Source organism: Indicator indicator, chromosome 1 (assembly GCF_027791375.1).
Source record: "Indicator indicator isolate 239-I01 chromosome 1, UM_Iind_1.1, whole genome shotgun sequence".
Taxonomy (NCBI): domain Eukaryota; kingdom Metazoa; phylum Chordata; class Aves; order Piciformes; family Indicatoridae; genus Indicator; species Indicator indicator.
This window is the reverse complement of record NC_072010.1, coordinates 127,994,813-128,018,895: the sequence shown is the minus strand read 5'-3', so window position 1 is coordinate 128,018,895 and position 24,083 is coordinate 127,994,813. Positions and strand designations below refer to the sequence as shown.

At 46.4% G+C, this 24,083-nt stretch overlaps 1 protein-coding gene across 1 annotated transcript in view; it reads left to right on the top strand.

Annotated features, from left to right (window-relative positions):
• PHEX (phosphate regulating endopeptidase X-linked) overlaps nt 1-24,083 on the top strand; it is a 101,733-nt gene that overhangs the window by 65,367 nt on the left and 12,283 nt on the right. The window contains 3 exon segments of the mRNA XM_054383967.1: nt 1,018-1,121; nt 7,811-7,869; nt 17,593-17,647. Of these exon segments, the coding sequence (XP_054239942.1) occupies nt 1,018-1,121; nt 7,811-7,869; nt 17,593-17,647 (218 nt within the window).

Here is a 24,083-nt window from a genome sequence, read left to right as displayed (position 1 = left end):
AACTCTTTTCCTGAGCCATTCTCTCATCAGCCTAAAGGAGACAGAAAGGCAGGTTGTGAAGAAGAATATGAAGGAGAAGAATATGAAGAAGAAAGAACAATATGAAGAAGAATGTGAAGAAGAATATGAAGAAGAAAGAATAATAAGAAGAATAACATGAAGAAGATGGAGGAGGAGGAGAAGATGGAGGAGAAGAAGATGGAGAAGAAGATGAAGGAGAAGATGAAGAAGAAGAAAATGGAGAAGATGAAGAAGAAGAAAATGAAGAACATGAAGAAGAAGAAACTGAAGAACATGAAGAACAACATGAAGAAGAAGAAAATGGAGAAGATGAAGAAGAAGAAAATGGAGAAGATGAAGAAGAAGAAAATGAAGAACATGAAGAAGAAGAAACTGAAGAACATGAAGAACAACATGAAGAAGAATATGAAGAAGAATATGATGAAGATGATGATGAAGAATATGATGAAGATGAAAAATATGAAGAAAAAGAATATGAAATAGAAGAAGATGAAGTAGAAGAAGATGAAGATGATGACAAAGAAGATAATGATGAAGAAGAAGATGAAGAGCCTATCTACCCAGTGTGAAAATTTTGCTTGCTTTGATAAGGGCTGCAAAAAGCAGGTGATTATCTTGTTATATGTCATCTTCTGTTTCCTTAGATGACCTCATTGCTGTCTACAACTGCCTGAAGGGAGGTTGCAGCCAGGTGGGGGTTGGGCTCTTCTCCCAGGCAACCAGCAGCAGAACAAGAGGACACAGTCTCAAGCTGTGCAGGGGGAAGTTTAGGCTTGAGCTTAGAAAGAAGTTCTTCCCAGAAAGAGAGATTGGCCATGGGATGTGCTGCCCAGGGAGGTGGTGGGGTCAGCATCCCTGGAGGCATTGAAGAAGAGCCTGGATGAGGCACTCAGTGCCAAGCTCTGGTTGATTAGATAGGGTTGGGTGGTCACCCTGGCTGATTCTGTGTGGGTGTGTGATTCTGTCCCAGTGATGTCTGTGCTTTCTCTCTCACAGCTGAAGTTTACAGAAAGTGATTACTTTGGCAACGTGCTGCAAACTCGCAAGTACGCAGCCCAGGCTGATTTCTACTGGCTTAGAAAAGAAGTCCCCAAAACAGAGTGAGTAGACAAAAAAAGGCAATTTTTTTTCTTCCCCCCCACCCCGCCAAGATCTTCTAACAATCTTTTTTTGCAGCTAAACTCGAGGCAGTGTGGTCTGGCTGATCAGGTAGTGAGGTGGATTGGGAACTGGTTAAAGGAACGAAGTCAGAGAGTTGTGGTCAATGACACCACACTGGGAGGAGTGGTCAGCCAGAATGAGACAGGATGAGAGTTGGGCAGGGAGAAATTGAATGAAGTTCAACAAGGGCAAGGGGAGAGTCTTGCATCTTGGAAAGAACAACCCCATAGAGCAGGATAGGTTGGGGACTGACCTGTTGGGGAGCAGTGAAGGGGAAAAGGACCTGGGGGTCCTGGTGGATGGGAGTTTGACCATGAGCCAGCAATGTGCTCTTGTGGCCAAGAAGGCCAAGGGCATCCTGGGGTGGATTAGAAGAGCTGTGGTTAGTAGGTCAAGAGAGGTTCTCCTCGACTTCTACTCTGCCCTGCTGAGGCCACATCTGGAATATTGTGTCCAGTTCTGGGCCACTCAGTTCAAGAAGGACCTCAGGGAACTTCTTGAAGAGTCCAGCACAGAGCGAGAAAAATGCTGAAAGGAGTGGAACATCTTCCTTATGAGGAGAGCCTGAGGGAGCTGAGGCTCTTTAGCTTGGAGCAGAGGAGCCTGAGGGTGACCTCATTGCTGTTGATGAAGATGTGCAGGGTGAGTGCCAAGAGGCTGGAGCCAGGCTCTGCTCAGTGATGCGCAATGACAGCACAAGGGGCAGTGGTGGAAGTTGAGGCATAGGAAGTTCCACGGAAACTTGAGGAATTTTTTTTTTCCCTGTGAAGGTGACAGAGTCCTGGAACAGGACCAGAGGGGGTTTGTGGAGTCTCCTTCTCTGGAGACATTCCAAACCCACCTGGATGCATTCCTGTGTAATGTGCTCTAGGTGTTCCTGCTCTGACAGGGAGATTGGACTTGGATGAGCTTTCGAGGTCCCTTCCCTAACATTCTGTGATTCTGTAATTGATACAATTTGATTTATGCTTTGATAGAATGATTTACACAGCTATGGACTAGGATGCAAAAAGCCTGTGGTATCCCCCTCCCTCCCTCCCTCCCAGTTGTTCAGAAACTCCTGTGGATGTTTTCTTTGGGAAGTTCTAGGTATCCCTCTTCTGGTGCACAGTTGTGGTGTGCTTGAAGCTTAAATTTAATTGAATGAATTAAAAAAAAAAGAAAAAAAAGAAAAGGGGTAATTGAATCCCAATTGAAAATGGATTATATCTCCTGGTCACAGTTAGAATTTGGAATGGGACAGCAGGGATTTATGGAATAAATTTTCTAGGAATGGGAAGCATTAAGTAAGAGATAATGCTGTTATTAGCGGTAGCAATCAGCACTGTTATAGTTACCTGCTGTTGATGGCTGTGAGGTGGAATAAGGCACATTATCATTTACATCTGGTGCTTGTCTTTATTTGTAAACATCAGAGGGCAGGTTGTGTCACACACTGTCATGACATAGCTGAGAGGGAATCAGTCTGCTCCCATACTGGTGGGCAATCAAATCCTTAAAATGCAAATCAAAAACCTAAACAGACCTTAATTAGTCCAATCATGCTGCTTAAAATAACTCCTCCTACACAGAGACTTTGAAATTGCTGCTGCTGCTGCTTAGCTCCTGTGGTGGTATTTCACAGGATCAGAGGGTGAAGGGTAGGAAGGGACCTCTGGAGATCTTCCAGTCCAACCCCCCTGCCAGAGCAGGACCAGAGAATCCAGCACAGGTCACACAGAACACATCCAGACAGGGCTGGAAAGTCTCCAGAGAAGGAGACTCCACAACCTCTCTGGGCAGCCTGTTCCAGGGCTCTGGGACCCTCCCAGTGAAGAAGTTCCTATCCATTACCCCTTGTCCTATCCCAGGGTGCAGCTGAGCAGAGCCTGTCCCTGTCTGTCCCTTCCTTCCTGACCCCCCAGCCCTCAGATATTTATAGATATTGATTAAATCCCCTCTCAGTCTTCTCATCTCCACACTAACCAGTGCCAGGTCACAGCCTCTCCTCATCAGGCAGTGCTCCAGTCCCTTCAGCATCCTTGTAGCTCTCCCTTGTAGCCATCCCTCTCTTTTGTCCCTTTTTTTTCTTTCCTCCCTTTTTCTTTTTCCCTTTTCCCCCTTTCCCCCTTTTTCCTTTTTTCTTTTTCTCCCTTCCCCCTTTTTCTTTCTTCCCCCCTTTTTTCCTCCTTTTTCTTTTTTTACTTTCCTCCCATTTTTTCACTTCCCCCCCTTTTTCAACTTTCTCCCCTTTTCGTTTTTTTACTTCCCCCCTTTTTCCTTTTTTCTTTCCCCCCTTTTTCCTTTTCCCCCTTTAATTTTTTTCCTTTCCCCCTTTTTTATTTTCTTTTTTTCTTTTAATTTTCCCTTTTTTTTAGTCTCCCCCTTTCCCTCTGTTTTTCTCCCCCCCCCCCTTTTCCTCCTTTTTTCTTCCTTCAAGCTTTTCTATTTCACACAACTCCACAGATCTCTGATCTGCACTAAAGCTTGGCACTGTGACAATTTCTGTTTGCTTCAGTTCTTCTTTTCCTTAGCTCAACAGCTTCCAGAATAACATTTCTGTTTAGAGGTAGATATTATAGGATGGTACAAGTTGTGAACTTAAAAAAAAAAAAAAAAAAAGATCAATAAGAAAATTAGTGTGTTGAGGAAATAAGCTTCCAGATAGTAAAGTAATAGTAGCCCTAAAGTGTAAAGCACTATATTCATCCATCAGAGAGTGCAGATTTCTCAGCAACAGTATTTCAGACTGGATTCACACTCTTCAGCACAATAAACTACATGGAAAATCAAAATGATGGTTCCCTCCAGGCACCAGGAAAGGAGGAGGTGGCAGATACAAGATAAAGGGAGGGGCAATGTGAATATCAAAGTGGAAAGAACTTACTCTGGAAATGCCATCAGGTTCATAAGCTAAAAAGAGAAAGAGACATCCCCCAAAGCAGGAGTAATTATAACAATTCTTTGTCCTCCCTTCTGCTCCCTCCCTCCCTAGCTGTTATCTGCCTTACAGGAAAAAGGAGGATGGAGGAAATCAGGTGAGGCAATCACAGAATCACACAGAATTAACCAGGTTGGGAAAGACCTCCAAGATCATCCAGTCCAACCTATCACCCAACACCATCTAATCAACTAACCCATGGCACTGAGTGCCTCACCCAGGCTTATTTTAAACACTTCCAGGGATGGGGACTCCACCACCCTCCCTGGGCAGCCCATTCCAATGGCCAATCCCTCTTCCTGGGAAGAATTTCTTCCTAACATCCAGCCTAAATTGCTCAGGGCATGGATGGAGGGAGGGATGTTCAGGTCCCAGCTGGTACCACGAGTGTGTGACAAGGCATTGGGGTACCAGAGCTGCCTGCTCTGTCACTCCTGGGGGGGCAGCCTCCACCACCAGCTCTGCAGCTGTGGGAGGTGCAGCTTGCTGGCCTCACTGCCTCTTTTAGATGCCAGCTGCAGTCCTAACAGCTGGCTGGGGAGATGGCTGCTGTCTTCACAGCTGGCTCTATCAAACCAGAGAAAAGCTGCTCAGGTATCAGGAGAGACCCTTATGAAAGGGATTTGTGGCAGGAGCTGAGGGATGGTATACAGAGAACAGCACAGGTTGGATTGCAGCCCAGGTTGGATGGAGAGGGATGAATGAAGCAGAGGGAACATAAGGAGGAAGGGTACAAGGCATGAAGACAATTATAATAACCCAGGTGAGACATGACTAGAGCAGAGGGAGGGCAAAGGCAGTGTGTGGGGAAGTAAAAGCCATGTGGAAGGGAAAGATAAAAAGGACAACCAGAGGTTTCTGTTCATCCATGCAGCCCTACATGCAAATATACACACAGTGTGTGTACATGGAAACAGACACCTGCACCTTTCTAACACTGATTTGATTCTATTCTCCTTGACACTGATTTCAGACTTGCAAATAGCACAGCAGCAGAGGACTTCTTGGGCAGGCCACTTCACTGTCATTAATCTTTCTCCTTTAAAGTCAGGAGAAGGAGAAGAGGAGGCTCAGGGGAGACCTCATTGCTGTCTACAACTGCCTGAAGGGAGGTTGTAGCCAGGTGGGGGTTGGTCTCTTCTCCCAGGCAAGCAGCACCAGAACAAGAGGACACAGTCTCAAGCTGTGCAGGGGGAAGTTTAGGATTGTGCTTAGAAAGCTCTTCTTCACAGACAGAGAGATTGGCCATGGGATGTGCTGCCCAGGGAGGTGGTGGGGTCAGCATCCCTGGAGGTGTTTAAGAAGAGACTGAATGAGGCACTCAGTGCCATGCTCTGGTTGATTAGATAGGGTTGGGTGACTGGTTAGACTTGATGATCTTGGAGGTCTCTTCCAACCTGGCTGATGCTGTGATTCTGTGACATCTCCTCTAAGATTTTTAGCTCTGGCCAAATCTGTCTTCACCTTTCACTCAAGTTCCACTACCGCAGATGATAGGCATCTAGTATCCCTGTAAGAGGAGGTTGCATGGGAACAGAAGGAAAAGCTTTTTCACTGTGGGGGTGCCAGAGCCCTGGAACAGGCTGCCCAGAGAGGTTGTGGAGCCTCTTTCTCTGGAGTCATTCAAAACCCATCTGCATGGATTCCTCTGTGACCTGCTCTAGGTGCTCCTGCTCTGGCGGGGGGGTTGGACTGGGTGATCTTTCAAGGACCCTTCCAACCCCTAACATTCTCTGATTCTGTGATTTTGCATGGTCTGATAGACCTTCCTTTGTCTGCCTCTTTGTTTTGCAGCTTCTGTCTCTTTTGAAGAAAGAAATTTGCCCAGACAGTTGCATTGCATTCATTTGGCCTTAGAAAACTTCTGGCTAAAGGCATCAGGATGGTCCTGTTTAGACATTTGCTTGAGTTGCTTCTAATGTATTATAAATTAACCACTAAATCTTTCCATCTTTATTGCTATTCTTTTATTTCAGTTCTTCCTTATAAAATCAGAAAGTGGAATCTTGGACTCACTGAACTGAGGGCTTCATCTCAGGGCAATCTGAAGCCAGTTGAGATTGTCCACTCCTGTAGGTGAAACCACTATCAATAGAGATGAGCTTTAGTCTAGGGAGACTCATAAATCCTCTTTGTTATTCAAATCTGGGTTTGCTTCCAGATGAGGAATCTAACTCTGAGAGGGGAAAAATGCTGATAATCCTTTGGAAATGTGTTTTGCCTTGCAAAAAGGTCCATTTGTTTATGAGGATGCTGATGGCCAAGTTCCTTGCCCAGGGTACAGAATGTGAAGCTGTTTCTTTTGACTCTAGCTCCCCAGAAAGCACTTTCCCATTAGGAGTGTCTGAAATCTCATCACTCATTACAGTATCACAGCATCACAGTACATTAGAGGTTGGAAGGGACCCCCAGAGATCATCAGGTCCAACCCCTCTGCCAGAGCAGGAGCACCCAGGGGAGGCTGCACAGGAATGCATCCAGCTGGGTTTGGAAAGGCTCCAGAGAAGGAGACTCCACAACCTCTCTGGGCAGCCTGTTCCAGGGCTCTGGCACCCTCACTGCAAAGAAGTTTCTCCTCATGTTGAGCTGAAATCTTCTATGTTCAAGTTTGTCTCCATTGTTCCTTGGCTTATCACTGTGCACCACCCAAAAGAGCCTGGCCCCCTCCCCTTGCCCCCACCCCTCAGCTATTGATAGACATTGATCAGATCCCCTCTCAGCCTTCTCTTCTCCACACTAAACAGCCCCAGGGCTCTCAGTCTCTCTTCCCAAGGGAGATGCTCAAGTCCCCTAAGCATCCTCCTGGCTCTCTGTTGGACTCTCTCCAGCAGGTCTCTGTCTCTCTTGAACTGGGGAGCCCCAAACTGGACACAGGATTCCAGGTGTGGTCTCAGCAGGGCAGAGTAGAGGGGAAGGAGAACCTCCCTAGCCCTGCTGGACATTACAAAATGCTCTCCTCTAACTTCAAGAGGGAATTCCTCTAGTCACAGTTGAAAGATGATACTGTAAGGGAGTTTTCACAGCTGCTAACTGTGTTGCAGCCTCTCTTGGGTAAGCTTCCCTTTGTCAGCACAGCGGACCTCAAGCACCATGGCCACTGAGAAATAAAACACATCAGGCAACAGGAAGGTTAACAATCACCCTCACTGAGAAATAAAACACATCAGGCAACAGGAAGGTTAACAATCACCCTCACTGAGAAATAAAACACATCAGGCAACAGGAAGGTTAACAATCACCCTCACTGAGAAATAAAACACATCAGGCAACAGGAAGGTTAACAATCACCCTCACTGAGAAATAAAACATCAGGCAACAGGAAGGTTAACAATCACCCTCACTGAGAAATAAAACACATGAGGTAATAGGAAGCTTAGCAATTACTCTCACTGAGAAATAAAACATATTAGGTAATAGGAAGTTTAACAATCACCCTCACTTAGAAATAAAACACATGAGGTAATAGGAAGCTTAACAACCTCTCCTGTTGATTGTATGTGTTTAAAACAAAGCCATTAAAGAATTGGTTTCAATGTTCTAGAAAGTGTGGGTAGCATCTGTTTAAGTGGAGAACTACTTAAGCTTTGTATGCATCCTGGGTCTTTGCCATTTTTGCTTCCTTCCACTGAGTTCTCTTTCTGTCTGTGCTCCTTCTGTTCATAAAGATGTAAGGGTGCTGACAGCCAATTCCTTTGACTCTTATTGCAGGTGGTTTACAAGCCCAACTACAGTCAATGCTTTTTACAGTGCATCCACCAACCAGATCAGTGAGTATCTGACTTTTCCTTATACAGTTCCTCCTTGGGAAATGTGTGCCTTCAGCTTCAGATAATGCCTGTACATTTGGTGTGTTTGTGACTTAAAACCACTACAGACCTTTGGGAACAGTCCCTTCAGTACTGGAAGGCCACTCTTAGGTGTCCCCAGAGCCTTCTCTTCTCCAGGCTGCACAACCCCAGCTCCCTCAGTCTGTCCTCATAGGAGAGGTGCTTCAGCCCTTGGATCATCTTCATGGTCTTCATCTGGACCTGCTCCATCAGGTCCATGTCCTCCCTGTGCTGAGGGCTCCAGAGCTGGATGCAGCACTCCAGGTGAGATCTCATCAGAGCAAAGTGGCAGAACCACAGAGACAGTCAGGTTGGAAAAGAGCCTCAGGATCACCAAGTCCAACCATGAACCCTACTCTACAAGGCTCACCCCTAAACCACATCCCCAAGCACCACATCCAAACCACCTTCAAACACAGCCAGGCTTGGGGACTCCACCACCTCCCTGGGCAGCCTCTGCCAATCCCTCACCACTCTTGCTGGGAAAAAAGTTTTTCCTACTGTCCAGTCTAAACCTCCCCAGTCACAGCTTGAGGCCATTCCTTCTTGTTCTGTCACTAATTCCCTGTCAGAAGAGACCAGCAGCAGCCTCTCCACAACCTCCTTTCAGGGAGTTGTAGACAGCAATGAGGTCTGCCCTCAGCCTCCTCTTTCCCAAACTAAACACCTCTCTCCATCTGCTGGCCACACTTTTGATGCAGCCTAGGATGCTATTTGCCTTTTGGGGTGCAGGCTCACACTGTTGGCTCATGTCCAGCTTCTCCTCCACCAGCACCCCCAAGTACGTCTCACACTGAAGAGGTTACAGCCGAGGTCTGGCACACTACAGCTGCCAGTATCTGCTTCTGCCAATTTCTGTGAATGATTTTTGCCTTCACATCCCTTGCTTCAATTATTTTGTGCTTGAGTGAGTTCATTTGTAAAGTGTGTGTGTGTGATAATTAGGTAATTCTTTTGATTCAAATTAGTTCAGGCTTTGACCACTCTTGCCCTTAATTACAAGGCTGCCATCATTAAGCTGCCACATTTTTGTTGATCATCTGAAGGAGCACTTGAGGCAATTCCCCTGAGTTGATCATAGCTCTGAGGTACACATGAGGGTATACATTGTTCAGTGTCTTTATCAATGACCTGGATGAGAGGATTGAGAGTACCCTCAGCAAGTTCTGAGGATACAAACCTGGGGGGGGTTGGCTGACACCTGTCAGGCTGTGCTGCCTTCCAAGGAGATCTGGACAGGTGAGAGCTGGCTGCAGGCAAACCTCATGAAGTTCAGTAAGGACAAGTGCAGGGTCCTGCACCTGGGGAGGAATAACAGCAGGCACCAGGACAGGTTAGGAGCTGCCCTGCTGGAAAGCAGCTCCACAGAGAAAGACCTTGGAGTGCTGGTGGGCAGCAAGTTCTGCATGGGACAGCAATGTGCCCTGGTGGCCAAGAGAGCCAATGGGATCCTGGGGTGCAGCAAGAAAAGTGTGGCCAGGAGGGCTGGGGAGGATCTTCTACCTCTCTACTCTGCCCTGCTGAGACCACACCTGGAATCCTGTGTCCAGTTTGGGGCTCCCCAGTTCAAGAGAGACAGAGACCTGCTGGAGAGAGTCCAACAGAGAGCCAGGAGGATGCTTAGGGGACTTGAGCATCTCCCCTGGGGCTGTTTAGTGTGGAGAAGAGAAGGCTGAGAGGGGATCTGATCAATGTCTATCAATAGCTGAGGGGTGGGGGTCAAGTGGAGGGGGCCAGGCTCTTTTGGGTGGTGTGCAGTAATAAGCAAAGGAACAACAGGTCCAACCTTGAACGTAGAAGGTTTCATCTCAACATGAGGAGAAACTTCTTTACAGTGAGGGTGACAGAGCCCTGGAACAGGCTGCCCAGAGAGGTTGTGGAGTCTCCTTCTCTGGAGGCTTTCCAAACCCACCTGGATGCATTCCTGTGCAGACTCCCCTGAGTGCTCCTGCTCTGGCAGGGGGGTTGGACTGGATGATCTCTGGAGGTCCTTTCCACCCTCTGATGTACTGTGGCACTGTCATACTGTAATGGCAGCTGCTGTCCCTGCTGAGGTAAGCCCTGGCCACCCCTGCCACTTCAGATGTAGTGTGTGAAGAGAGAGAAGCTCAGGCAGTGCAAAATCAGAACCATCCCTGCCATGCCCTTCTTTTAATATTGGCTCCTTTCAGGTTTCAGTGGCGCTCAGCTCTCAGCCTCTCTGCCATGGCACATTAGAGGGAGCTGTGGTGAGATGCTGGAGTCCCTGAAGCTAAATTTCACACTCCCTGTGTCTAAGAGTGTCACAAAGAAGGGAGCTGTCACCAGTCAGTCCTGGGTGCAGAAGCAATTGTGTTTTCTATCATAACTGCTGGCCTGCTTGTACTGCTGCCATCTGACCTTGAAGTTTGGAGAGTGCTGCTCTCTGTCCTTAAGATGAAAAGGATTTAGGTGGTTTGGGTTTGGTTTATTTTTTGTTGTTTCCAAGCAAACCCTCTCCTACCTGAGAGAGAGGCACAAATAGAATCATGCCCTGAAAATGATGTGTGATGGAAGGGAGGCTTCAAAGAAAGAGGCACAACACAACCAACCAGCCACTGCTGGCTGAGAGGTTTGGTTACAGAGAGAATGAGATGGAATGCAGCAGCAGCAAGTGTGTAGATGGCACCAAGCTGGGTGGTGGTGTCCATACAGCAGAGGGACAGGATGGCATCCAGAGGGACCTGGACAAGGTGGAGAGGGGAGCCCAGGTAAACCTCATGAAGTTTAAGTGCAGGGTTCTGCACCTGGGCTGGAACAGTCCTCACTGTTAATACAGACGGGGGGAGAAGGTGATAGAAAGCAGCCTTGAGGAAAAGGATTTGGGGGTGATGATGGATGAGAAGCTGGACAAGAGCAGGCAGTGTGAGTTTTTTCTTGACTGTTCTATGGCTTGAAAGAAAAGGTTTTTCTTCATTAAAGTGCAAAACAGTAGAAACTAGATGATGGTTTAGAAAATTATTTGATTTGGGGGAGTAGAGCAAAACTTGCACATACAGCAGATTGTAACAGATTTTGCTGCACTTCAGTGCAAACATCCTTCTGCTTGCTGCTGCTTCATGTCATTTTCATTTCTAACCTGCTGATAACTCGAATGGGCAACAATTCTGTTGACATCTCCACAGAAGAAACAAGTAGGATGTATTGAGGTGAGGGGGGCAGCAAAGAGCAGGTTCAACAAGGATGAGTGCAGAGTCCTGCAGCTGGGAAGGAAGAATAAACTGCAGCAGGACAGGTTGGGAGGGGATCTGCTGGAGAGCAGCCCCAAGGAGAAGGACCTGGGAGTGCTGGTGGACAACAAGTTGTGCATGGGACAGCAATGTGCCCTGGGGGCCAAGAAGGCCAAGGGGGTCCTGGGGGGCATTCAGAGGAGTGTGGCCAGCAGAGCCAGGGAGGTTCTCCTCCCCCTCTACTCTGCCCTGCTGAGACCTCACCTGGAATATTGCATCCAGTTCTGGGCTCCCCAGGTCAGGAGGGACAGGGATCTGCTGGAGAGAGTCCAAGGGAGGGCTACAAGGATGCTGAAGGGACTGGAGACTGTCTGGTGAGGAGAGGCTGAGAGACTGGGGGGTGGTTAGTCTGGAGAGGAGAAGTCAATCCCCTCTCAATGAGGGGATTTAATCAATGTCTATAAATATCTGAGGGCTGGGGGTCAGGAAGGAAGGGACAGGCTCTGCTCAGTTGCACCCTGTGGTAGGACAAGGGGCAATGGATGTGAACTCCAGCACAGGAGGCTCCACCTGAGCATGAGTAGGAACTTCTTTACTGTAAGGGTCACAGAGCCCTGGAACAGGCTGCCCAGAGAGGAATATCCTTCTCTGGAGACTTTCAAAACCCACCTGTGTAACCTACTAGAGGTGATCCTGCTCTGGCAGGGGAGGTTGGACTAGATGATCTTTCAAGGTCCCTTCCAACCCCTAAGATTCTGTGATTCCAGCACTAAAATACTGGCCTTTGGATATGCTAAGAATAGAAAAAAAAAATCATTAGATAGTTGGTGTCTTTATTTTTCTTTCCAGATGTAAATATATAACTCAAGAGTATGGGGGGGCAGGGGGGGGAGAAGCAGCCTTTGTGGGTTGTGAACAGGAATCACAGAATTGTTAGGGTTGGAAGGGACCTCAAGGCTCAGCCAGTCCCAACCCCCCTGCCATGGGCAGGGACACCTCACACTACAGCAGGTTGCTCACAGCCACATCCAGCCTGGCTGCAAAAACCTCCAGGGATGAGGCTTCCACCACCTCCCTGGGCAACCTGTGCCAGTCTCTCACCACCCTCATGGGAAGAACTTCTTCCTAATGTCTAATCTAAATCTCCCCTCCTCTAGCTTGGATCCATTCCCCCCAGTCCTATCACTACCTAGCACCCTTAAATGTCCCTCCCCAGCTTTCTTGTAGCTCTCTTCATATACTGGAAGGCCACAAGAAGGTCTCCTGGGAGCCTTCTCTTCTCCAACCTGAACAATCCCAACTCTCTCAGCCTGTCCTGGGAGCCTTCTCTTCTCCAAACTGAACAACCCCAACTCTCTCAGCCTGTCCTGGGAGCCTTCTCTTCTCCAAACTGAACAACCCCAACTCTCTCAGCCTGTCCTGGGAGCCTTCTCTTCTCCAAACTGAACAATCCCAACTCTCTCAGCCTGTCCTGGGAGCCTTCTCTTCTCCAACCTGAACAATCCCAACTCTCTCAGCCTGTCCTGGGAGCCTTCTCTTCTCCAAACTGAACAATCCCAACTCTCTCAGCCTGTCCTGGGAGCCTTCTCTTCTCCAAACTGAACAACCCCAACTCTCTCAGCCTGTCCTGGGAGCCTTCTCTTCTCCAAACTGAACAATCCCAACTCTCTCAGCCTGTCCTGGGAGCCTTCTCTTCTCCAAACTGAACAATCCCAACTCTCTCAGCCTGTCCTGGGAGCCTTCTCTTCTCCAACCTGAACAATCCCAACTCTCTCAGCCTGTCCTCAGAGCAGAGGTGCTCCAACCCTTTGAGGCAGAGAAAAGCAAGACCCTGATGAGGTGTAAGGTTGAACAGATGCATTGGATGATTATCTAGTGTTGATACCATCTCTGTGAGTCCATCCCCATGCTCTTAAGTCATTTGTGCTTGTTCTGCAGTGCTCTAGTGGAAGTCAAGAGGCCTCATTAGAGAGTGGCTTCATTACATGCTGCAGGAAGAAGCAGCATCTAGAGCAGGAGCTGAAAAATTGGATTTGAATTAGCATCTGTGGAGAAAAACAGAGTTGAGAGCTCACACCAGCCAAGAAGTGTCCTCTTTCCAAGCAAGCAGCATGCAGCCACTGATGGCTGATGGGCTGTGAGTTCCAAGGGAGAGCTCTGACCCTGCCAGGAGCCAGGGAGGTGCCAGCCAAGAGCTCACAGCGCTGTGGCCAGGGAGTGCAAGGGGGCTGTGTCTGGGGACACTTTCTCTGCCCTTAAGCACCAGGCTAATTGGAAGGTTGTTGATGGAGTAGCTTCAAGTGCACCCTTCAGTTTCCAGGAGGTTAATGAAAGTAACAGATTTGGGATGAGCATTTTCTGAGCCCTCTTACTAAGGAAGTCTGAAGTGTTCTTAAGTCAACCCTCACTTTCAGTCTCCCTATTGCCTACTGACCACTGTTCTCCTTGGTTCACTCACAGATGAACTCATTACATCCATGCTTTATTTGTTCTTCCTAAAATTCTTCTGTATAAATGAAGAAGTAGGAAAAATTGTCTTTTTTTTGTTCTGCACCCTCCTCATGGTGCAGAACTTGCTCCTAACATGCAGTCTAAATCTCCTCTTCTCTATTTTCAAACCACGGTCCCTCATCCTGTCACTACAGGCCTTTGCAAACAGTCCCTCTGCAGCCCCTTCAGGTACCCCCTTCAGCTATTAGGTCTCCCTGGAGCCTTCTCTTCTCCAGGTTGAACACCCCCAGCTCCCTCAGCCTATCCTCATAGCAGAGGTGTTCCAACCCCTAATGATTTTTGTGGCTCTTTTGTGGTCCATTTCCCATCCTGTGCTGAGGGCTCCAGAGCTGGCTGCAGCGCTCCAGGTGAGGTCTCACCAGAGCAGAGCAGAGCAAAGTGGCAGAATCACCTCTCCCCATCTGCTGGCCAGATGAATTCTTCTCACCTGCTGTTGTGGGGAGAGGAACATTTGGGGTTAATGGACCCTAATGACTCCTTCACTGAATGGTCTCTTTGAAATGTTCAGAAATGAGGTTCTTGAGGTTCGGTTTGCGAAGCAACCAGGCAGTAGAGTTCAGACTAAATTTCCAGCTCTTAACCCAGTGTACTTCCAGGCAATTTCCATCAGGTTGCGTGAGTGTACCAGTGCTGTCAGATGTTCAAAAACACTATGGGAGCAAAGAGACTTAGATGAGGAAAGCTTTGCCCTTGACACTCATACAATTGTGTTTTGGAATGCTGGAAAAGCAAATATCATAGAATCATAGAATCAGTCAGGGTTGGAAGGGACCTCAAGGATCATCCAGTTCCAACCCCCTGCCATGGGCAGGGACACCTCACACTACAGCAGGTTGCTCACAGCCACATCCAGCCTGGCTGCAAAAACCTCCAGGGATGAGGCTTCCACCACCTCCCTGGGCAACCCATTCCAGGGTCTCACCACTTTCATGGTGAAGAACTTCTTCCTCATGTGCAGTCTGAATCTCCTCACTTCCAGCTTTGTCCCATTTCCCCCAGTTCTATCACTACCTGATAGCCTAAAAAGTCCCTCCCCAGCTTTCTTGTAGCCCCTTTCAGATACTGGAAGGCCACAAAAGGTCTCCTCAGAGCCTTCTCTTTTCCAAACTGAATATCCTCAACTCTTTCAGCCTGTCCTCATAGGAATGGAGCTCCAGCCCTCTGCTCATCCTTGTGGCTCTTCTCTGGACACCTTCCAGCATGTCCATATCCCTCTTGTAAGAGGGGCTCCAGAGCTGGATGCAGTACTCCATGATAACACACTTGAAACAACAAAAACAGCATCTGGAGAAGTAAGGGGCAACAGCCACTCATAGAAAATAAGTTTGAAAAGCAGACTTTTTGGAAGCTAATGGCAAAGAATCACAGAATGTCAGGGGCTGGAAGGGACCTTGAGAGATCACCCAGTCCAACACCCCTGCCAGAGCAGGAGCACCTAGAGCAGGTCACACAGGAACTCATCCAGGTGGGTCTTGAATATCTCCAAAGAGGGAGACCCCACAACCCCCCTGGGCAGCCTGTTCCAGGGTTTAACAAGTACAAAGAGAGACAGTCAAGGCAGACAGATTGGAGCAGCAGGTAAAACCCAGCTAGGCAGGCCAGGAGGACATGCCACTTGCTATGTCATTTGACATGAATTACACTCAGCATATTGCCTTTAAAGAAAGGACAAAATGATTTATCTCAGGTATAAAGAAATCCATCTCCTATCTATTTAAAAAAAAAAACAAAACAAACAAAAAACCAAACAAAAACCTAGGTAGGGTTAGAATCAAGAGAATCACAGAATCAAGCAGGTTGGAAGAGACCTCCAAGATCATCAAGTCCAACTGATCACCCAGCCCTATCTAACCAACCAGACCATGGCACTGAGTGCCTCATTCAGTCTCTTCTTAAACACCTCCAGGGATGCTGACCCCACCACCTCCCTGGGCAGCACATCCCATGGCCAATCTCCCTGTCTGTGAAGAGCTTTCTAAGCACAATCCTAAACCTCCCCTGCACAGCTTGAGACTGTGTCCTCTTGTTCTGGTGCTGGTTGCCTGGGAGAAGAGACCAACCCCCACCTGGCTACAACCTCCCTTCAGGCAGTTGTAGACAGCAATGAGGTCTCCCCTGAGCCTCCTCTTCTCCAGGCTGAACACCCCCAGCTCCCTCAGCCTCTCCTCACAGGGCTGTGCTCCAGAGCCCTCCCCAGCTTGGTTGCCCTTCTCTGTGGGTTTGGGTTTGATTTGAGTGGCTAGATGATTCCTTGAAGAGCTGAAGCAGAGTTTCCTTGGAAAGCAAGCAGATTACCTGAGGGCTCTGCTTCTTCCTTGCCAAGGTGATGCCCATGTGGGGTAACCTCCAAAGCAAGGTGTATGCCTCTGCTGTACAGATGGGAATCCTTGACACAAGGCAGCTCATTGCACCAGGGACACTTCTTACCAGCACAGAAAAACTTTGGACCATAGCTCTCTGTTTTATTTAGCAGTTCTTTGGGATGTTAAACTGTTACCACATTCAGCTCCTCTCTTCAGAATGATGGCACTGAAATGTCATCCAAGATTCAGACACAGACCTGTGACTACAGAAGAGCAGATTTAGATTGGATGTTAGGAATGAGTTCTGCACCAAGGGGGTGCTGGAACACTGCAACAAGTTGCCCAGGGAGGTAATTGAGGTCCCATCCCTGCACATATTCAAGATGAGGCTTGACAGGGCTCTGGGCAACCTGATCTCGTTGAGGATGTCCCTGCTGACTGCAGAGGGGCTTGGGCTAGATGACCTTTGGAGGTCCCTTCCAACCCAAACCATTCTGTGATTCTATGACTTTGAAATTGAGGAACAACTTCAGCTCCTGTGTGTAACATTATGACAGCATCACCCACCATGGGCAGGTTTTTGAAGACTAGTTAGTCTACCAAAAGTGGCTAGTTAATTCCTGTAGCTAGACTGACTCTCCAGCCTCAGTAGTCTACAGGTCTCTTTTACCAGAGTGTCTGACTAAATCACAGAATGTTAGGGGCTGGAAGGGACCTCGAAAGCTCATCCAGTCCAACCCCCCTGCCAGAGCAGGAGCACCTAGAGCACATCACACAGGAACATATCCAGGTGGGTTTGGAATGTCTGCAGAGAAGGAGACTCCACAACCTCCCTGGGCAGCCTGTTCCAGGGCTCTGGCAGCCTCACACTGAAAAAATGTTTCCTCCTGTTTCCATGGAATTTCCTATGCCTCAACTTCCACCCTTGCCCCTTGTCCTGTCATTGGGCATCACCCAGCAGAGCCTGGCTCCAGCCTCTTGGCACTCACCCTGCACATCTTCATCAACAGCAATGAGGTCACCCCTTAGGCTCCTCCTCTCCAAGCTCAAGAGCCCTCAGCTCCCTCAGGCTCTCTTCATAAGAAAGATGTTCCACTCCATCATTTTTCTGGCTCTGTGCTGGACTCTTTCAAGTATTTCCCTCTCCTTCTTGAACTGAGGGGCCCAGAACTCCAGCTTCATAGATGAGGCTTTTATTTTATCACTTTCCTGTCTTCTGCTGCACTGAAGCCTCTCTAAGCTAACACTTTCTGAATTCTTGTTGCTTATTTATTGGCTCTTGATCTGTCAACACATCTGAGGGCAGCCCAGTGGTTTTCTGCACAGGAAACACCTAGGGTTTGTTTTTTTTCCCCACAGGGGGACACCCATGATCTAGTTGATTAGTTAGGGTTGGGTGATTGGTTGGACTTGATGATCTTGGAGCTCTCTTCCAAGCTGGATGATTCTGTGAATGCAATGAAGTTCTTGCAGTGCAGCATCTTCCTCCCTCAAGGAGGGAAGGATCTCTTGTTTCTTCTCAAAAATCTCTCTGCTGCTCCTCAGGAAAAATCTCCTGAGCAAAACCTCCTGAAACTAAAAGTTTGTTTCAATTCCAAACCCTTGGGCTGCCTTGAATGAGAGACTTCACTATTGCTAATTTTTTTTTTTTCCTATTGCAGGATTCCCAGCAGGAGAATTGCAGAAGCCTTTCTTTTGGGGAACAGAATATCCTAGGTGGGTGCTGCACTGGGGAACCTCATGCACTTGGAATGTCTATGAGGAATAAAAGGAAATACACAAAGGAAAGGTGATGAAGAATGAAGGCTGTGCTGCTGAAGATGGTCAAAGGGTAGTGCCCAGGAATTCTGTGCTGCCCTTCTGTAGGGAAAGCTTGGCCCTTGGTACTGTTTGTTCTTCCCTGCTTTTAATACTGAAAAAAAACCCAAAAAAAACAGACTTTGAAAATATATAGAGGCAAAGGAAAGGTGATGGAGGAGAAGGCTGTGCTGCTGAAGATGGCCAAAAGGTAGTGCCCAGGAATTCTGTGCTGGCCTTCTATTGGGAAAGCTTGGCCCTTGGTATTGTTTGTTCTTCCCTGCTTTTAATAGTGAAAAAATCAGACTTTGAAAGCTGCTCCTTTGTGCACTAACTTTTCTTACCCTTGGGAGCTGCCTGTGTTGCTGTTGCCTTAAACTGATGACTGATTTCTCACAGGAATTGCTAATTAAGTGCACCTAAGTGGAAGTGTTTCCATGCTGTAGCCTGCAGCTGCAGCAGTGTGCAGGGATTCCAGGCAGCTGTAAATCAGGTAGCAGAACAGAAGTGAATGCCCTGAGAAGCCATTTAGCATCAGTTTATTGTTCACTTTCTGCTAAACCCAGAGGCCTCAGCCTCTGCCTGTTGAGGAGCATGAGAACATAACACATAAGGGAAGCAATCTTTCCACCTCCAACTGATCAGTTCTAAGGCTGCTGGAATTGAAGGGTGAGTTTTTTAGCAAGACAGTAGAACAAACCAAAACTAACCATAACGATTGGAAGTGCATTTTCCAAGGTTTCTGTTCAATTTTTCCAGTTGAATAATTGAGCATGGGTTCACTGTTGATGCTCCTAAGCATGAAATGGTGGTTTAGCAAGACTAGGGATTCAGCCTTAAGGTCCTTTCTACACAGCTGATCTGTGCAGACAGGACTAGATGACCTTTGGAGGTCCCTTCTGGCCTGGACTGTTCTAGGATTCTGTGATGCTGTGATTCTGTGATGCTGTGATTCTGTGATGCTGTGATTCTGTGATGCTGTGATTGTCTGATGCTATAGTTCTGTGATTCTGTGATCCTAGGATTCTATAATTCTATGATTCTGTGATTTTATGATTCTATAATTCTATGATTGTGTGATTCTATGATTCTACATACTGGTAAGGTGATACTGCTGGAACACCTCTCCTATGAGGACAGGCTGAGAGAGTTGGGGTTGTTCATTTTGGAGAAGAGAAGGCTCCCAGGAGACCTTCTTGTGGCCTTCCAGGATCTGAAGGGGGCTACAAGAAAGCTGGGGAGGGACTTTTGAGGGTGTTGGGTAGTGATAGGACTGCAGGGAATGGATCCAAGCTAGAGGAGGGGAGATTTAGATTAGATGTTATGAAGAAGTTCTTCCCCATGAGGGTGGTGAGAGACTGGCACAGGTTGCCCAGGGAGGTGGTGGAAGCCTCATCCCTGGAGGTTTTTGCAGCCAGGCTGGATGTGGCTGTGAGCAACCTGCTGTAGTGTGAGGCGTCCCTGCCCATGGCAGGGGGCTTGGAACTGGCTGAGCCTTGAGGTCCCTTCCAACCCTGACTGATTCTGTGAATATCTCCATGTGCATAAGAGATTGCCTGAGCAGGGCCATGTGCTACTGTAGCTGAGGGAGGATAATTATAGGCCACAGATTTAATTTTGAAAAATCACTGCTTCTCTGCAGTTCAATAACTTTCTATTTTAGGGCACAATAAGACCCTGAGAAGTTTCTGGTGGCACTCTCTGAAAGTTATTTTGCAGTTACATAAAGCCAGCCAGTGGTGAAATAGATCCTTAATAAATCTTTGGGTTTTTCTTAAAAGAAGAAGAAGAAATGCAAAGTTTTAGAACATTTTGGATTTGCCATCTTCCAATCAGGATGTGACCATTTAGGGTATCAGGTAGCAATAGGATAGGAGGAATGGAGCAAAACTAGAAATGGGTAGATTTAGATTGGATGTTAGGAAGAAGTTTTACACCATGAGGGTGGTGAGACACTGGAAGAAGTTGTCCGGGGAGGTGGTGGAAGCCTCATCCCTGGAGGTTTTTGCAGCCAGGCTGGATGTGGCTGTGAGCAACCTGCTGTGGTGTGAGGTGTCCCTGTCCATGGCAGGGGGGTTGGAACTGGATGAGCCTTGAGGTCCCTTCCAACCCTAACAGTTCTGTGATTCTGTGTGTCCTTGTAAAGAGGAAATTTGGCCATGTATGTAGGAGAGACTGACACTCAATTTAGCACCAAATGAATTTACATTCAAAGAGAATTCTTAGGAGCCAAGTGACTTTCTAAGTGGTAATTGGAGATAGAAGAAAGTCCTTTCTTGTTAAAGGTGAACTTCTTTTCAGCTGTGGTTATTGCAGGTCTGTTTCCAGCTTTTCCTTCTGAAGAGCTCCCTTTGTACCCTAACCTTCTGCCACAGCAATAAAATTGTGGCTCTCTTAAAGAATTCTGTTTTGCTCCTTTCTTTTCTTTAAAGGTTACCCTTAGCTTAAATTGCTTTTGCTTGGGTATGTATCAAAATGAAATTTAGTAAACAAATGTAGCTGCTTTATATCAGACAAGAGATTGCTTTTGTCCTTGAAATATCCTGCATCTCTTTGTTGTTGGTTTGTTTTTTTCTTCTGTCTGCTTAAAAGAAACAGTACATAGCACTGGAAGAGGGAAAAAAAATCATCACAAAGTCCTCAGCACTTGGCTGGAAAACTGATTTTGCAAATATTTAACATTTAGGGGTGGTTTAGTTTCTCCTTCCAGCACCACTACTATAAAAGAGTTGCATGTGTTTGCATGAAGGGAAGTTAACACTTTATGCTTCACAGGATTTAACAGGATCACAGGATGCTAGGGGTTGGAAGGGACCTCTGGAGAGCTTCCAGTCCAACCTCCCTGCCAGAGCAGGACCAGAGAATCCAGCACAGGTCACACAGGAACACATCCAGACAGGGCTGGAAAGGCTCCAGAGAAGGAGACTCCACAACCTCTCTGGGCAGCCTGTTCCAGGGCTCTGGGACCCTCACAGTGAAGAAGTTCCTCCTCATGTTGAGGTGGAACCTCCTGTGCTGCAGTTTCCATCCATTGCCATTTTTTTTTAATACTGCAAAAATCCTGTATAACCACTTCAGAGGTGGAAACCAAGTCTAATACAGGTCATTTGGGATGGGCAATTATCACTGTGTGCTACACAGGAGAAGAGAAGGCTCCAGGGAGACCTAATAGCAGCCATCCAGTACCTGAAGAGGGCTACAAGCAGGGTGGGGAGATTTTGTTTACAAAGGTCTACAGTGACAGGACAAGGAGCTTTAAGCTGGAGAAGGGCAGATTTAGATTGGATGTTAGGAACATATTCTTTAATATGAGGGTGCTGGAACTTTGGAACAGGTTGCCCAGGGAGGTGGTTGGGGCCCCATCCCTGGAGATATTCAAGGGGAGGCTCAACGAGGCCCTGGGCAGCCTGATCCAGTTGAGGATGTCCCTGCTGACTGCAGAGGGGTTGGACTGGATCACCTTTGGAGGTCCCTTCTGACCCAAACCATTCTATGATTCTATGATAATATTTCCATTGCTGAAAAGTGTCATTTTAACTGACATTTTTTAGTCTGTTTGCAATAGTTCTTGGGGGAAAACAAAACAAAACAAGACCCCACTAGGGATGATTTTCATTGCATGCAGATTACCTTTCAGGAAAGAAAAAAAACAAAAACAAACGAAGAGAAGAGAAGGGAAGGGAAGAGAAGGGAAGGGAAGGGAAGAGAAGGGAAGGGAAGAGAAGAGAAGGGAAGGGAAGAGAAGAGAAGAGAAGAGAAGAGAAGAGAAGAGAAGAGAAGAGAAGAGAAGAGAAGAGAAGAGAAGAGAAGAGAAGAGAAGAGAAGAGAAGAGAAGAGAAGAGAAGAGAAGAGAAGAGAAGAGAAAGGAGAGAAAAAAGAGAAGAGAAAGGAGAGAAAAAAGAGAAGAGAAAGGAGAGAAAAAAGAGAAGAGAAAGGAGAGAAAAAAAAGGAGAGAAAAAAGAGAAGAGAAAGCAGAGAAAAAAAAGGAGAGAAAAAAGAGGAGAGAAAGGAGAGAAAAAAGAGGAGAGAAAGGAGAGAAAAAAGAGGAGAGAAAGGAGAGAAAAAAGAGGAGAGAAGAAAGAGAAGAGAAAGGAGAGAAAAAGAGAAGAGAAAGGAGAGAAAAAGAGGAGAGAAAGGAGAGAAAAAAGAGGAGAGAAAGGAGAGAAAAAAGAGGAGAGAAAGGAGAGAAAAAAGAGGAGAGAAAAAAGAGGAGAGAAAGGAGAGAAAAAAGAGGAGAGAAGAAAGAGAAGAGAAAGGAGAGAAAAAGAGAAGAGAAAGGAGAGAAAAAGAGGAGAGAAAGGAGAGAAAAAAGAGGAGAGAAAAGAGAGAAAAAAGAGGAGAGAAAGGAGAGAAAAAAGAGGAGAGAAAGGAGAGAAAAAAGAGGAGAGAAAGGAGAGAAGAGAAAGGAGAGAAAAAGAGAAGATAAAGGAGAGAAAAAGAGAAGAGAAAGGAGAGAAAAAAGAGAAGAGAAAGGAGAGAAAAAAGAGAAGAGAAAGGAGAGAAAGGAGAGAAAAAAGAGAAGAGAAAGGAGAGAAAAAAGAGAAGAGAAAGGAGAGAAAAAAGAGAAGAGAAAGGAGAGAAAGGAGAGAAAAAAGAGAAGAGAAAGGAGAGAAAAAAGAGAAGAGAAAGGAGAGAAAGGAGAGAAAAAAGAGAAGAGAAAGGAGAGAAAGGAGAGAAAAAAGAGAAGAGAAAGGAGAGAAAGGAGAGAAAAAAGAGAAGAGAAAGGAGAGAAAAAAGAGAAGAGAAAGGAGAGAAAGGAGAGAAAAAAGAGAAGAGAAAGGAGAGAAAAAAGAGAAGAGAAAGGAGAGAAAGGAGAGAAAAAAGAGAAGAGAAAGGAGAGAAAGGAGAGAAAAAAGAGAAGAGAAAGGAGAGAAAAAAGAGAAGAGAAAGGAGAGAAAGGAGAGAAAAAAGAGAAGAGAAAGGAGAGAAAAAAGAGAAGAGAAAGAAGAGAAAAAAGAGAAAAAAGAGAAGAGAAGGAAGAGAAGAGAAAAAAGAGAAGAGAAAGAAGAGAAAAAAGAGAAAGAGAAAAAAGAGAAGAGGAGGAAGAGGAGAGGAAAGGAAAAGAAAGGAAAGAAAGGAAAGGAAATAAAGGAAAGGAAAGAAAGGAAAGGAAAGAAAGGAAAGGAAAGAAAGGAAAAGAAAAGAAAGGAAAAGAAAAGAAAGGAAAAAAAAGAAACCAACAAAACCCCAAAGTGAAGAACTGTCATGTGAACAGGGTGAATTAAATGATATCATACTTTGGGGCCATGAGTGAGATGAGCAATTAGTGTGCTGTGGATCATTAGGCAGAGCAATAACAGGTTAATTCCAAGCCCTTCTTCTAGTACAACGCAACAGAAACACCACAGGCTGCTTCCAAGGGTGGTATCTCAGGGCCTGAAATCATTCCAATCACAAAGAACAATTAGTGAGGGAAAGATGCATTTAGAGCACTTTCTCCCCCTGATCTCCACTGCATTTGAGACATACATACATACATACATATATATATATATATATATACACAAAAATATACATATAATAGCCCTGATGCTTTCCTTCTTTCATCCCTGTTTCCCCCCATGCTTATTTATTTGTATGCAATGAGGACCATAATAATTCACCATCTTTGCTCTCCTGTTTCTCCACTGGATCAGAAGTGACTGTAGATCATGTCCTGTTCCTGGGCAGGTGCAGGGGAATTGGGTGACCTCCTTCTATAAAAGCAAAGGGAGATCTGTTTTGTGTTTTCCAAACAAGAGTCAATCATTTGCAATTCTGTTTGTTGCATGCCAGCAAAGAGTGATTAGAAACACCGTTTTGGAAGCCCACTGCAGCCTTTGATCTATTCTTTTGTTCATGGAGTCATAGCATGGTAGGGGTTGGAAGTGACCTCTGGAGATCTTCTAGTCCAAAATACCATTTTGGAAGCTCTTTGCAGCCTTTGATCTATTCTTTTTGTTTGTTTTTTTTTTCACAGAGTCATAGCATGGTAGGAGTTGGAAGTGACCTCTGGAGATCTTCTAGTCCAAAACATCATTTTGGAAGCTCTTTGCAGCCTTTGATCTATTTTTTTTTTCACAGTCATAGCATGGTAGGGGTTGAAAGTGATTTCTGGAGACCATCTAGTTCAAAATACCATTTTGGAATCCGTTGAAACCTTTGATCTATTCCTCTTTTCATACAGTGATAGCATGGAAGTGACCTCTAGAGGTCATCTAGTCCAAAATACCACTTTGGAAGCTCTTTGCAGCCTTTGATCTATTCTTTTTGTTTTATTCATGGAGTCATAGAATGGTTGGCATTGGAAGTGACCTCTGGAGGTCTTCTAGCCCAAAATACTGGCTGATCCTTGAGGTCCCTCCCAAGCCTGACA